This window comes from Suncus etruscus, chromosome 5 (assembly GCF_024139225.1).
Source record: "Suncus etruscus isolate mSunEtr1 chromosome 5, mSunEtr1.pri.cur, whole genome shotgun sequence".
In the NCBI taxonomy this organism is placed as follows: domain Eukaryota; kingdom Metazoa; phylum Chordata; class Mammalia; order Eulipotyphla; family Soricidae; genus Suncus; species Suncus etruscus.
In genome coordinates, this window is record NC_064852.1 from 153828379 (window position 1) to 153844375 (window position 15997).

General features: G+C 45.4%; 2 protein-coding genes across 2 annotated transcripts in view; one reads left to right on the plus strand and one right to left on the minus strand.

Moving 5' to 3' along the window:
- Positions 1 to 15997, minus strand: part of TP53INP1 (tumor protein p53 inducible nuclear protein 1) — a 914054-nt gene that overhangs the window by 417214 nt on the left and 480843 nt on the right. The gene's annotated exons all lie outside the window — the stretch shown is intronic.
- MTDH (metadherin) overlaps positions 1 to 15997 on the plus strand; it is a 46368-nt gene that overhangs the window by 4243 nt on the left and 26128 nt on the right. Inside the window, exons 4-6 of the mRNA XM_049772959.1 lie at positions 7823 to 7924; positions 13538 to 13622; positions 14189 to 14365. Coding sequence (XP_049628916.1) covers positions 7823 to 7924; positions 13538 to 13622; positions 14189 to 14365 — 364 coding nt within the window. The remainder of the gene's footprint in view (positions 1 to 7822; positions 7925 to 13537; positions 13623 to 14188; positions 14366 to 15997) is intronic.

Here is a 15997-nt window from a genome sequence, read left to right on the forward strand (position 1 = left end):
CATGAATAAGAGAAAAGGGTTCTGTTTCTGCTAACAGAATCTTACATCGTGCTCTCTGATTGCGAAATGCATAATACAGTGAGTTGTTCCAAGGGTTTTCCACACCAGATTTCTAGTCTTCGTGCCCGGTAAAAACAGCCACATAAGCTACCTGCCTGATTTTCACCGTGAAATGTGGCTGTGCTTGCCTCGTCCATGTGCCCTTTTATGAGGTTTGTCTTTCTGCAGCCATTAAGTCACCCTAGCCGTATTTAATGTCTGGTAGTCATTACTTCTCTTCCTGTTTCACTTTTTCACAGCCTGCCCTACTTTCGGACCTTAAACTACCAACTGGTTTTCCAGCTTCCAGTTTCTGTTGCCAAACCTCTCTAGCCACAGGTGCCAGTTTACCCTTTATTTGTTTCTAGATTTTAGGGCCACACCTGGTGATGCTCAGGGGTTACTCAGATAGTGCCCCCAGCACAGTGTGGAGTGCTGGGAATTGAGCCATCACCACTGCGTGCCAGGCAGCCAGATCTGTGCTATTGCTCTGACCTCAAACCTGTTACTTCTCAGTACTGATCTGAAAGCTTGAGCCCTCAGAAAGAATTCTGTCTAGTGGTCAGGAGAGAGAACAGTGGTTAGAGCATCTACCCAGGTTTGAGTCCCGGGGGACCACATGGTCTGCAGGACTACACAGTGCTGAATCCTCAGGCCCTAGTAGCCATCTGCAGGCCATGAGTGATGACTGGGAGTTGCCGGTGGGGCCCCTGGATCTCCTGAGCACCAGCAGTCATCCCGCCCCCCCAAAAAAGTTATGTCTTGGTCATACTGATTTTGATGTCTTTATTCCATGTAAGGGTGAATTCTACCTCTTGGCACCTATAGAGACTTTTTACTTTATAATTACTGATCCTTTATGGGCCGGAGTAATTGCACAGCGGTAGGGCATTTGCCTTACACGGTTGACCCAGGACGGACCTGGGATCGATCCCCGGCGTCCCATCTGGTCCCCCTAGCCAGGAGTAACCCCTGAGCGTCATCAGGTGTGGCCCCACCCCAAAAAGAATTACTGACCCTTTTTTCCTCCTTCCCCAACGTCTTGTTTTTATTGTCTGATTAAAAAGTTCTGAGTGATTGGTACAACCAATACTAGTAGAAGAGGAATCTTGACTTTCAGAGAGGTTAAAAGTTTATTCAAGGTCCTAGAACATAGAAATTTAAAAGCAAATTTGTAATTTCTAGACCAAAAATTCTGTTATATCTCTTGTTTCGGTAGCATATTCAATGGGATTAGAATGTATGAAGAGGGGCTGTAGAGATAGCACAGTGGTAGGGCGTTTGCCTTGCAAGCAGCCGATCCAGGAGGGACGCGTCCCACATGGTCCGTCGTGCCTGCCAGGAGCGATTTCTAATCACAGAGCCAGGAGTAACTAACCCCTGAGTGCCACCAGGTATGACACCTCTGCACAGCTCCAGAACTTTGACTCTTTGGTTAGTTATTATTTGGCAGGACTTGTCATCTTGTATTATTCTGCCTGAGCAGACTCCTGATTGGTCCTTCAGGTAGAAAAGATCTTGAGTAATTACACTCAGTTTAGCTACCAAGAGCAGCAATAAACACTTTGGATTCTTGTTTTTTGTTTTTTTTTTTCACCCAGTATTGTTCCGGGCTTACTCCTCTGTAAGTATCCATGTATGATGCTAGGTATTGAATCCAGGTTGGCCACGTGGAGAGCAAGCAGTGTAGCTGCTGGGCTAGCTCTCCAGCCTCTTTACGCTTTTTTGGGTCCTATCTGGCTGCTGGCTCCTGGTTCCATCCTCGGGCCTGGAGTACTGGCAATCCAGCCATCACCTTCCACATGCAAAGTTCTTGTTTTTATTGTGCTTTGCCATTGTTGATGAGTGCTACTTCTCAAGTGTGTGAGTTGGTATATACATGTGGTCATATACATGATCAGATTTAAAAGCTTTTTATTCTCTGTGTAGACCTCATCACCTGAAAGGTCCAGTTTTCTTTTCAGTGGTACTGATTGTTTCCAAACTGCCCATAATGCCAGTATTTCAGAAGGTGTGTGCCAGGCTCCAAGAAAGAAAGTACAGGGGTGTCTCCCACAGGCTTATTTCTTTACCCATTAGATGTAAAAAGCCAGTGCTATTGTGTTGTTTGTGTGTTTTTTAAACCTAACTCTAGCATAATTTGACCATCTGACAGGTTTGACAGATCATTGTTCTTTCCTGTAAGAGTAACCCTGGACACCTCCAGCACACCCAGTGAATTAATTTGGAATCCCTCAAGAGTTGTTTTTGGAGGGCCGGAGCTATAGCACAGTGGGTATGTGTTTGCTTTGCATATAGCTGACCGGGGTTTGATCCCTAGAATCCCATAAGGTCCCCAACTACTGCCAGGAATGACCCCTAAACACAGAGCCAGAAGTAACCCCTGAGCGCGGCCAAGTGTGGCCCGATCCCCCAGCCTCCCAAAGTTTGTTTTGGCTAACTGGTTAGAAAATATCAAGAGCTATTACCGAAAATTCCTCGAGATACAGATAGCCAGATCTTGAACATTTGAACTGCAGATCATATTTAAGCTCTAATTGGTCCCAGTTTTTTGTTGGTTTGGTTTGGTTTGGTTTGGTTTGGAGGCTACACCTGGTGATGCTCAGGGTTTTTTACTTCTGACTGTGTTAGAGGACCACTCCTGACAATACTCAGGGGACCATATGGGATGCTATAGATCGAGCCCGAGCAGGTACTTGCAAGGTAAAGTGCCTTATCTGCTCCGGCCACAGAGGTTGAATTTCTTTTTGTTCTTTGCATTTTGGACAGCACCTATCAGTGCTCAGGAGTTACCTCTGCCTCTGTGCTCTGGATACACTCCTGGAGGGCTCCTTGGACCACATGGGACAACAGGGCTCACACCCAAATAAACTGCAGGCAAGGTAAAGCACCCTACCTGCTAGAGTTCTTTCTTCTATTGCTCAGACCCCAGCCCAAAGCTTGGATTAGAAAGTTGATAAATGGGGCCGGAGAGATGGCATGGAGGTAAGGCGTTTACCTTTCATGCAGAAGGTCATCGGTTCGAATCCCGGCGTCCCATATGGTCCCCCGTGCCTGCCAGGAGCAGTTTCTGAGCACAGAGCCAGGAAAAAACCCTGAGCACTGCCGGGTGTGACCCAAAAACCACAAAAAAAAAAAAAGAAAGTTGATAAATTACTGGCTGGAACCTTAATTTATGTGTGTTTAGTGTCTGAAGTTGATACACATACATTTGGCCGAGAAAAGACAGAAGTTGCAACATAAAAGGAACAATGATGTTTTTCTTAAGTTTGTGGCCTGGCTTTTCACAGCTAAGGGAGGCTAACATGGAGGTGGTGCATCAAAGCATCTAGTGTTTGGGACATCTCGTTAGTAGGTTTATAGTCTGTCTTATCCGCTGAGAGTGATGCCTCCTGAATTGCCGTCAGGTTTTTGTGAAAGCTTTCTAGGGCATTGTAAGTATATGTATATACATGTGGCCTTTAGTCTGCTCCATATAATTATCAGCTAAGAAAATTAATACTGGGCTTGAGAGAGAGTGCAGGGGTTTTGACATCTGTCAGTGTCTGCAGACCCTGGTTTGCATTCCTAGCACTTCACATGATGTCCTACCAGGAGTGATCGCTGAACACATTTTGTGTGGTCAAAGAGAAGAAGAACCTTAAGCATAAGCCCACATGAGCTTAGGGCCGGGCCGGGACTATAGATAGTACACACGTGGAAGCCCAGGTTTGATCTCAGGGGCCCATTTGTCCCCAAGCACTATACTGGGAATCACTGGGGTTTTTTGTTTGTTTTGGTTTGGTTTTTGGTTTTTGGGTCACACCCAGCAGCGATCAGGAGTTACTCCTGACTTTGCTCAGAAATCACTCCTGGTGGGCTCAGGGGACCCTATGGGATGCCGGGATTCGAACCACTGTCCTTCTGCATGAAAGGCAAACACCTTACCTCCATGCTATCTCTCGGGCCCCAGGAATCGCTGCTTTTTGAAAGGGGAAAGAAGCTATAACTTATATATTTTACTGTTTTTGCTTTTTCCTTTCCTTCCCTCTGGCCCTATGTTGGGGTTGGAACTCGGAATCTCACATATGCAAGACCATATCTCCCATCCTGTGTGTGATTGTATACTGCGGATGATTTATGCTGTCTTTCTCCTTTGTGAGGTTCTAAGCTGTGTACTGGCTGCAACTTCTACCGGGTCTTAAGGGTGTATGTGTGTATGTATGTGTATATATTACTATATAGTATATACGTGTGTGTATATTACTTTGCCATGTTTGTTGTGCACCCAGTGAATGAAGGAGTGAATATTTCCCGATTTCTTCAAAAAATGTAGAAACTAAAAGCAATACTGTAAAAGATCTCTAACAGCGACTTATAGAGCAAGCCTGTGTCTGTATCCCAAAAAGAATGTAGCTGGAGCATTGTAGCTGATTGTGCATGTGCTATTTCTCGGTCCTCTTGTGATTTGAACATGCTGGTATTAAAAAATGACCCAAATGGCGGGCCTTGGATTCTAGGGTATGTATAGTCCATCATAGCTCTAGAGCGAAAAGGAATGAAGGAAAGAAACTTGGGAAGCACCCAGCTGTGCTCAGGGATCAGTACTGCGCCTGGGGATATGGTATATCGCCCAGCCTGGTGAGTCCATGCGCAAAGTTTGCACCCCAGCCCTTTGAACCCACTTTTAGGCCCACATTTACTGTCATTTGTTGTTTTGAACCACACTGTCATACTCGGGGGCTTCTCTCAGTGATGAGGTAGAGTGGAGTGGGGGAATCTTTTTTTTTTTTTTTTTTTTTTTTGTAGAGTGGGGGAATCTTAATACTGTTTTGGGCGTTGAGAATGAATGGGTAAAGCGTGAACTCTGCCCCATAATAAACTCATATAAGACCTGTGCATATTTTCTTCATATCCAAAATGATGTGATCAAGCATTGTGTCAAGGAAAAATGTTTCTAAATCATAGTGATTAAGTATAGGAGTTAAATTGCCTGATTTATCCAACTCCAGAACCCAAGCCATTGATAATTGACCACTTAGTTTTGTTTTGTTTTTTATTGTTTTTTTTTGTTTTTGTTTTTGTTTTTTGTTTTTGTTTTTGTGGATTTTTGGGTCACACCCGGCAGTGCTCAGGGGTTATTCCTGGCTCCAGGCTCAGAAATTGCTCCTGGCAGGCACGGGGGACCATATGGGATGCCGGGATTCAAACCGATGACCTCCTGCATGAAAGGCAAATGCCTTCCCTCCATGCTATCTCTCCGGCCCCGAGTTTTAAGTAGTAGTTTTTATGTGATTTGGTTTTGGTTTGGGGGCAGTGAACTGTTGAGGGCTTGCTCCTGACTCTGCTCTCAGGAATTGCTCCTGGCGGGGCTTGGGAGACCAAATGTGGCACCCAGTATCAAACATGGATTGACAGCTTGCAAGGCATGTATTCTACTCTCTGTACTATATCTCCAGCCCCTCTGTTTGTAAGTAGTCAATAAACTATCTCTAGTTTCTAAACTTGACGTTCTCAAGTAATTTCACATCCTGATTTTTTATTTTGTGACTATAAATAAAATTAATTAACATAACTTGGGGCCAGAGATAGCACAGTGGTAGGGCATTTGCCTTAGACACAGGAGGACCATGGCTCGAATCCCGGCATCCTATATGGTCCCCCGAGCCTGCCTGGAGCGATTTCTGAGCTTAGAGCTAGGATTAACCCCTGATGGATGGCAGATGTGACCCAAAAACAAAAACAAAAATTTTAACGTGAAACAGGACTCTTAAGTGGTTTCACTTTACAAATTAACCATTAAAGCCATGTACTTACTTTCAGTGTAGATTCTTTTGCCATTTAGAACCAATTTAACAAATAGGTAAAAGCTATTCAATCAATTCCATCTTTAAGTACATCTACTTACTCTGAACTTGGAAAAATAACTGGATAGTTTAAGGGTTAAGGCACCAGCCTTGAAAGTGGCTGACCTCCTTTCAATCCCCTGGTGCTGCATATGGTTCCCCATCACCTACCAGGAGTGACCCTGAGCACTGCCAGGTTTGGCACAAGCTGTACCAAAGGACCACAGACTGGTCCTATAAGCCTGTACCTCCCTCATTTTCTGATCTGTACTTCACGCTTTGTTTTTGTTATAAATAAATCATTACTTTGGACCAGGAGATTACTTGAGGCTAGAGAACATGTTTGCAGGCTGAGCATTATTGACTATAATGTCCTTAGTCCCATGAAAAGATATTTTTTTCCTCTGCACTTAATTTGGAAAGCCTTCAGTAATTTTGGCAGTTGTCTCAAAGAATTGTACCAAGTAGAAGCCTGAGAGATAGCATGGAGGTAGGGCTTTTGCCTTGCATGCAGAAGGATAGTGGTTCGAATCCTGACATCCCATATGGTCCCCCGAGCCTGCCAGGAGCGATTTCTGAACATAGAGCCAGGAGTAACCTCTGAGTGCTGCCGGCTGTGACCCCAAAACAAAACAAACAAACAAAAAAAGAATTGCACCAAGTATATCCCAGAAGTTCTGCCACGTAAAAACACCCAGACTACACACTACACAGCTTCACAACAAATTTTCCAGCTGAAAACACCAGTCTTTGGGCAGAAAAACTCTAGAAACATTTTGAAACTATTATGGAAGGAAGAAGCTCAAACAGCTGGGACTATGCTTTGCATACAGAGCCCCAAATTCAGTGATCCCTTTAAGCATCACTTCATCACTCCAAAATAAGCAGACTAGTACGTTGACTTCCTGAGTTGGTATGTTGAGTATGAGGAGAACGAACACTTGGAGAGGTGGGAGGATCCCGGAAGAAGAGTAAGAGTCCAGATCATGTGCCTACTCGCAACCCCAATCTGAATACACTTCCGACTGGAAGGCTCAGCTTTACTTCTTTATTTTCTTTCCCCCTTTGCTTTTCAAAAGAAAAACTAACACTAGTTACTCTGACTAAAAGTCAGATTTGGGGTTCACAGACCTAATTCTCATGAGTGGTTCACAGTACCATTATTGGATGTTAAGAAGGGGGGGCCGGAGAAATAGCATGCAGAAGGATGGTGGTTCGAATCTCAGCATCCCAGATAGTCCCCCGAGCCTGCCAAGAGCGATTTCTGCGTGTAGAGCCAGGAGTAACTCCTGAGCGTTGCCGGGTGTGACCCAAAAACCAAAAAAAGAAAAAAAAAGAATGTTAGAAAGGGGGACCAGAAAGATAGCACAGTAGTAGGTCATATGCCTTGCATGCGGCCGATCAGGGAGGGACCCAGTTCGATTCCCAATATCCAGATGGGCCCTCAGCCGGCCAAGGGTGACTTCTGAGTGCAGCAGAACCAGGAGTAATCCCTGAGCACTGCTGGGTATATCTGGAAACTCAATCAATCAGTCAATAAATAAATAAAGCTTAAAAAAATAATGTTAGGGGGCCCGGAGAGATAGCACAGCGGTGTTTGCCTTGCAAGCAGCCGATCCAGGACCAAAGGTGGTTGGTTCGAATCCTGGTGTCCCATATGGTCCCCCGTGCCTGCCAGGAGCTATTTCTGAGCAGACAGCCAGGAGTAACCCCTGAGCAACGCCGGGTGTGACCCAAAAACCAAAAAAAATAAAATTAAAAAAAAAATGTTAGGAAGGGGGTGCAGTAGGTAAAGTGGCAGACCTGGGTTCAAACCTCTGCACCCCAGATGGTCTCCTGAGCCCTGCTAGGAATAAGCCCTGAGCAAGCCAAGTGTGGCCTTGAGAACAAACAGAAACTTGGGATTTGGTTTGCTCACGCAGTTTCATAATGTTGATTTTTCTGTATTTTCTGTGCAGCCAAATGGACGAACTGTTGAAGTGGCTGAGGAAGAAGTTGTTCAGAGCCCTCGAAGTGTGGCCGTAAAACAACCAGTAGAGACTGACAAGAAAAATGAAAAGGTGAGCTTGGGATAGTAGGAAGTTAAATTTAATATTTCAAGTAGATGACATAAAAATCATACTTTTCTGGGCCAGAAAGTACAGTGGGTAAGGCACTTGCCTAGCAGGGCCAGGAGTGACCCAAACACCAAAATAATACTTATAGGATGTTTTTGGCTCCATAAAATTACATTTATATACTCACTTAAAAGTGAAAATTTAGGGGCCGGAGAGATAACATGGAGGTAAGGCATTTGCCTTTCATGCAGAAGGTCATTGGTTCAAATCCTGGCATCCTATATGGTCCCTCGTGCCTGCTAGGAGCGATTTCTGAGTGTGGAGCCAGGAGGAATCCCTGAGCACTGCCGGGTGTGACCCCCCCAAAAAAAGTGAAAATTTAGGGGGCTGGAGCCATAACACAGCAATGGGGCGTTTGCTTTGCCCGTGGCTGACCCACGTCAGACCTGGGTTCAATCCCCCAGCATTCCATATGGTCCCCCAAGCCAGAAGCAGTTTTTGAGTTCATAGCCAGGAGTAACCCCTGAGTGTCACCAGGTATTCCCCCCCCCCCCCAAAAAAAAAAAAGAAAAAAGAAAATTTAGGGGCTGGAGAAATAGCACAGTGATAGGGCATTTGCCTTGCATGTGGCCGACTCGGGACAGAGCCGGGTTCAATTTCTGACATCCCATTTGCCCCCTGAGCCTGCCAGGAATGACTTCTGAGCACAGATCCACGAGTAACCCCTGAGAACCTCCGGTTGTGTGGCCCAAAAACAACCCCCCACCCAAAAGTGAAATTTTAAATTGATCAAGGTAGTAGAGGTTGCTTTTTGTTTTTTCTTGGTTTTTCTTTGAGTGCTTGTTTTAACCCAGTGGTGCTTGGATTATTCTGAGGTCAGCCTTGCTCCTCTGGCAATGCCCCAGGGACCAGACATAGTGCCAGGGCTTCTGTCATGCTGTCACTCAGCCTGTTGTCCCCAGGTGGTAAAAGTAGAATTAAGATGTTTTTGTTTCTACTTTTATTATTGTGTTTTTGGGGAGACTACACCTGTCAGTGCTTAGGGTTTACTTCTTGTTCTAGCCTTGGGATTGAACCCAGGCCAGCCCCATGCAAAACAGTGTTCAGTGTCTCTTCCCAGACCGTTGGCAAGGAAGCTTGAAAGAATAAGAGCACCTATATTGCATAACATTCAAAGATGCTGACAGGAGTAAAGAGAAATGTGAGGTGTTTCCCTCAGTTCCAGTCTGGTGAAGAAAAGGCAGACACAAGAGAAACTTCCAGTCACCAGAGAGTGCAGGTTTTCGCAGGACAAAGACTTGGTGAGGAAGACACCAAAGATGGCTTTAGTTGACTCTTGAAGGGATGTGGTACGGGTGGAACTTGAGTATAGGAAAAGTAGAGACAAATTTTGGCAGGGGTGGGCTGAAGCGATGGCTCAGCTAGTGGGGCGTTTGCTTTGCATATGGCCGACCCGGGATGGACCCGGGTTTGATCCCCAGCATCCCATATGGTCCCCGAGCTTGCCAGGAGCAATTTCTGAGTGCAGAGCCAGGAGTAACCCCTGAGCACTGCCTGTTATGGCCCCCCAAAAAACCAACAAAACAAAAACAAATTTTAGCAGGGGAAGGAAACAGATGAATAGACAGACATTCTGTCGAGAAAATAATATATGCATATGTATGTATGAGCCCCCAATGATTTTCATAAGGTGGGATGGGAATGTGATTTAGTGTGTCTTTGACAGCTTCAAATATGTTCCACTGGTAGCAAGCCCTGGTGATGTTCAAGGCTCTGCACTCAGGAATCATTTATTTTGTTTTGTTTTGGTCATACCCCGTGGTTCTTGGGTTATTTGCTGGCTCTGCACTCAGAAATCACTCCTGGCAGGCTCAGTGGACCATGGGATGCCAGGGATGGAACCCAGGTCAGCCACGTGCGAGGCAAATGCCCTACCTGCTGTGCTATTGCTCCAGCCCCTGGAATCACTCTTGATAGGGCTCAGGGACCCTATGGGATACCAAGGATCGAACTCAGGTTGGCTGCCTGCAATGCAAGTGCCCCCACCTGCTGCACTATCACTTTGCCCTGTATTTTTTAATTTTTATGAGGACTCTTGTTTATTTTATGTCCTGAGATTAGCCAATGGTAGTCTGAAACTCTCAATAAGTAGATTATTTAAACATCCCAGGTAAAGGGGCTGGAGAGCTAGCACAGAGGTAGGGTGTTTGCCTTGCATGGACGGTGGTTCGAATCCCGGCATCCCAGAATGTCCCTCGAGCCTGTCAGGAGCAATTTTTTTTGTTGTTGTTGTTTTTTTGTTTGTTTGGTTGGTTGGTTGGTTGGTTTTCAAGTCACACCCAGCAGCGCTCAGAGGTTATTCCTGGTTCTAGGCTAAGAAATTGCCCCTGGCAGGCTCGGGGGACCATATAGGATGCTGGGGTTTGAACCACCGTCCTTCTGCATGCAAGGCAAATGCCTTACACTCCATGCTATCTCTCCGGCGATTTCTGAGTGCAGAGCCAAGAGTAGCTCATGAGCGCTGCCGGGTATGATCCAAAAACCCAAAAACTAAACTAAAATAAAAAAAAAACATTCTAGGTACAAAGACAGGCTTTCTTTTTTTTTTCTTTTATTTTTGGGGGGGGGGGGTCACACCTGGTGACGCTCGGGTTACTCCTGGCTGTGCGCTCAGAAGTCGCTCCTGGCTTGGGGGACCATATGGGACACCGAGGGATCGAACCGAGGTCTGTCCAAGGCTAGTATAGGCAAAGGCAGGCACCTTATCTCTTGCGCCACTGCCCGGCCACAAAGACAGGCTTTCTAAGGTTTTTACCAACAGATGTTTACTTAATATTCAGAATGACAGGATTTTATTGTTTAAGAGTCAAAGTGCTTAGAAACCTCTTCTAAGCTTTATTATTTATTTATTTATTTTTTTTTTTATTTATTTTTGGTTTGGGGGCAACACCTAGTGACATTCAGGGCTTACTCCTGGCTATGGACTCAAAAATCGCTCCTGGTTCAGGGGACCATATGTGACACCAGAGATTGAACCCAGGTCTGTCCTTGGTCAGGTGCATGCAAGGCAAACACCCTACCACTGTACTATTGCTACAGCGGCCCCCTCTATTTTTTTTTTTTAGCTTTCTTCTTTTTTAACTTTATTTATTTATTTATTGGTTGGTTGTTGGGCCACATCCAGTAGTGCTCAGGGGTTACTTTTGGCATTACAATCAGAAATCACCCCTGGCAGGCTAGGGGACCATATGGGATGTCAGGAATCGAACCGGGTTTCTCCTGGGTCGGCCGCATGCAAGGCAAATACCCTACCGCTGTGTTATCTTTTCAGCCCCAAGCTTTCTTATTTCAAGGGAAAGATAGACCATGAGAAACATGAGTTCTTTCTGCCATATTAAAATGATCAAAACTGGTGCAGCAGTAGGGCGTTTGCCTTGCATGCGGCTGACCTAGGATGGACTACGGTTCAATTCCCTGGCATCCCATATGGTCCCCCAAGCCAGGAGCAATTTCTGAATGCATAGCCAGAAGTAACCCCTGAGCGTCACCAGGTGTGGCCCAAAAACCAAAACAAACAAACAAAAATTATCAAAACAGTACACTCCTCATCAACCCAAACATACTGCTTCATCCACTTGTTCTGTTGGACACAGCATAAAAACAGTGCTGACAGTTTAAAAGATGGTGGCAAAAGTGAGTGAAAGCCACATAACAAACAGGAAACTAGACTAAGTCAAGAGTAAGGCTTTATCCATATTTATTCCATAAAGACAGTTTGTTTATACTTTATTTGTTTTGTTTTTGGTTTTGTTTTTTGGTTTTTTTGGTTTTTGGGTCACACCCGGCGGTGCTCAGGGGATACTCCTGGCTGTCTGCTCAGAAATCGCTCCTGGCAGGCACGGGGAACCATATGGGACACTGGGATTTGAACCAACCACCTTTGGTCCTGGATCGGCTGCTTGCAAGGCAAATGCCACTGTGCTATCTCTCCGGGCCCTGATTATACTTTATAAACTAATTTTTGAAAGTGGGTCACTTGGAACACCCCTCTTCACCAGTGCAACATTCCCACCATCAGTGTCCCAAATCTTTCTCTTCCCCCACTCCACCCCCGCCAGATATGGCCCCCAAACAGAAAAAGTCCAGAGGCAGACACTGCTAGGTCTACACCCAGAATAAAAGGTGGTTTATCCTCATACAAGATCAGCCTTTTGCTGTACTTTCTCTCTGGCCCAACATTTTCTCTCCCTCTCCTTCCTCTCCTCCTTCTCCTCCTCCTCCTCCTCCTCCTCCTTGTTCCCTCCTGTCCCCTCCCCTTTTCTTTTCGGTTTTGGGTCACACCTGGCAGTAATCAGGGGTTTACTCCTAGCTCTGCCAGGCTCAGGAGAACATTTAAAATGCTGGGGATCGACCCCAGGTCAGCTGCATACAAGGTCAGCTGCCCTCCCAACTCTGCCATTGCTCCAGCCACCCAGTGTCTTTTCTTTAAAGAGTTAACATCTAGCATGTTTAAAATGTAGATTTTTCGGGGGCCGGAGAGATAGCATAGCGGTAAGGCATTTGCCTTGCATGCAGAAGGATGGTGGTTGGAATCCCAGCATCCCATATGGTCCCCCAAGCCTGCCGGGGTTATTTCTGAGCATAGAACCAGGAGTAACCCCTGAGCGCTGCCGGCTGTGACACTCGGGTTACTCCTGGCTATGCGCTCAGAAATCGCCCCTGGCTTGGGGGGACCATATGGGACGCCGGGGGATCAAACCACTGTCCGTCCTACGCTAGCGCTTGCCAGGCAGACACCTTACCTCTAGCGCCACCTTCCCAGCCCCAAAAAAAGATTTTTCAAGTTGTTTAAACTGACAAAATATATGCTTTGTCCGATTGATTGATTCAGTTCTATATACAGGGTTGCCAAAACCACTCTGCTTTATGAAATCCAAAAATCAGTTATTGCTTCATTGTTTTTCTCCTCCTTTTTGGGGGAGACCACACCCAACAGCACTCAGGAGTTAATTCCTGACTCTCCACTCAGAAATTGCTCCTGGCAGGCTCGGGGGACCATATTGGATGCCTGGAATTGAACTGGGGTCCATCCTGGGTTGGCTGAGTGTAAGGTAAACACCCTACCTGTGCTATCTCTTAGCCACCCTACATTATTTTTTTTTTGAACACTGAAAATTTTTGTTTTATTGTACCATAGTATTTTACCCTATGCATGGAAACTGGACTAAGATAGGATACTTTGATAGCAAATGGCACTGACTTTGGAACCAGATAGAATAGTAGTCCTGAATACGGCCGTCAGTTACTAATTACTAACTTCATGTGACTCGAACAATTTTTCCATATTCAACATCTAAGTTTTCATTTTCTTGTCTCTAAAATGCAAGTACTATTTTCTCTAGTGAGGTTTCTAAGGAATAAATAATAAAATTAATGTAAAGTACTTAAGCTCATAGTAATGACTGATTAAATGGTGTAAGATGCTATTACTGCCATTTACATGTTGTTAATCCAACACCATTTGGGGGCGGTTGTCAGCATCATACGTTTCTTTATGTATTTTACTGCCTTTGAAAAAAAACAATGAAATGGTAAATAACATTGTTTTACTTCCAGTCAAAGAAAAATAAGAAGAAATCAAAGCCCGACGCTAAAGCAGTGCAGAGCAGTTCACGCCATGACGGGAAGGAAGCTGATGAAGGTACCTGAGCACATTGAAAGAAGTATAAATTTAAAATAATTGTTTTTTGTTTTGTTTTTTTGGGTCATACCCAGCAATGCTCGGATCAGTTCTGGCTTTTTGCTCATCGGTCCTGGCAGGAGGGGACCATATGGGATGCCAGGAATTGAACCCTGGTCTGTCCCTGGTTGGCCGAGTTAGAGGAAAATGCCCTACTAGATTTGCTATCTCTCCACACCAACCCCCCCACCCCCGATAAGCCATTTGTTGTCATCACCTAATGTGACCATTTGTTAGTAAGAACCTCTTATGCCATTCTAATAATTCGGTCAGTTGTAGCCAGCAAGATAGAAGATACACAAGATTACATAGTTATAATTTTTCTAAATCATAAATGACATGCTAAAGAATGGTAGTTAAATGCTTATAATATGTTATTAGTTAACTATAATCAGCATATATCTGGCGTGGTATTTTTGTGTGCCTGCCCCATCAGCCCCCCACTTGCCAAATACAAAGTAACTACAGCTTGTTGTCTTCCCCCTCTTCACTGAATAACTGACCTTTTTCTTCTGGGGCTATGTCAGGAGCCTGGGAAACTAAGATTAGTCACAGAGAGAAACGGCAGCAGCGTAAACGGGATAAGGTGCAGACTGATTCTGGCTCATTGGATTCAACTCTCCCTGGGATAGAAAGCACCATCACTGTTACCAGCGAGCAACTTGCAGCTGCATCATTTCCCGTTGGCTCCAAGAAGAACAAAGGTATATGAGTGAGATATGAGGGAGGCCACAAATCCGGCTTCTTGAGGAAGGTGCACGGAAGAAATCGGCCTTTCTTGGCTTTCTTCCCTAACATGCTGATATACCCTTCTTCGTGAGAGCATGTGGCCCATGGAGTGGCTTCCCTGCTGCCTACAGCCTCAGCCTCCCTTTGGACGTGCTGCCTGCTGGATGGCCTGGAACATCCCATTGCCTTTGCCTTGAGTCATAGGAGAAAAGGATCGTTGCCTTTTTTCCCCTTATGTGTGTTGGTTTACCCTGGTTCTCTTCATCTTCATTTTTCTAGTGGACAGGACTTTTTTTGTTTGTTTCTGGGCCAAAATGGCAGCGTTAAAGGCTTACCCCTGCCTCTGCACTCAGACCAAATCTGGTCAGCCAAGCGAAAGGCAAATGATCTCCCTGCTGGGCTTATTTGTCCCTTTCCTATATGGGGTGTTTCTGGGCACCCAATTCTTTGAGAGTGCTGCAGGTGTTTGATGAAGCTAGACGCTGATGGGGAAGGTTTTTGAGCTATATTCTTCATGAGTCATTTAAAGGCCCAAATTACCTAGTAATGATGACTTGTTGGTAGTTTTGACTTTTCCCTCCTTTGTGCCCTGGAGACTTGAGTCTGCAGGATGATTTACCCATTTTACCTTGTCATTTCTTCCTCATCCCCTTCTTTCTTCTAAACCACGTTCTTATTTTGGGGACACACTCACTATATGCATAGATTATTCCTGGCTCTGAGCTCAGATATTACTCCTGATGGGACTGGGGAATGTGTGGGGCAAGAGGGTATCAGGGATCGAATCTGGGTTAGTCAACCATGCAAATGCCATAACTGCTTGCTCGCTCGCTTGCTTGCTCCTCTCTCTCTCTCTCTCTCTCTCTCTCTCTCTCTCTCTCTCTCTCTCTCTCTCTCTCTCTCTCTCTCTCTTTCTCTTTCTCTTTCTTCTTGGTGCAGTGCTCAGGGATATGGGATTCTGGGGATCGAGCCCAGGTCAGCTGTGTGCACTGTGTGCAAAGCAAACACCTTACCACCATGTTATCATTTTAGCCCTTCTCACCATTTTCTTCTTTTTTTTTTTTTTTTGTTTTTTTGTTTTTTGGGCCACACCCGTTTGATGCTTAGGGGTTACTCCTGGCTAAGCACTCAGAAATTGCCCCTGGCTTGGGGGGGGGGAACCATATGGGACGCTGGAGGACCGAACCCTGGTCCTTCCTTGGCTAGCTCTGGCAAGGCAGACATCTTACCTCTAGCGCCACTTCGCCGGCCCCTCTCACCATTTTCTTAACGTTCATACCTTTCCCCATTTTTGTTGCTAACTTGGTGGAATTTATTGCTGTGATCCAGCAATAACTGACACCCATTTCATGATTTGCACACGAGCCTTGCTTTGGTGTTTTGAACCCTCTTCCCTGTCCTGTGTCTGCTTCCTGCTGAAACAGGCACGTGCAGAATTTGGGCAGCGTGCTTGCTGTGTCAGGCAATAATAGCTTTGTTAAAACTAAAACATACCTACTCATCTCTTGCCATGTTTCCTTAAGTCCTGGTCCCAAATGCTGGCAAAGTTCCTCTTACATAGATGTTTGTTTCCAGGCTTGTTGAAAGCAGCTGGTACTGGTGGCAAA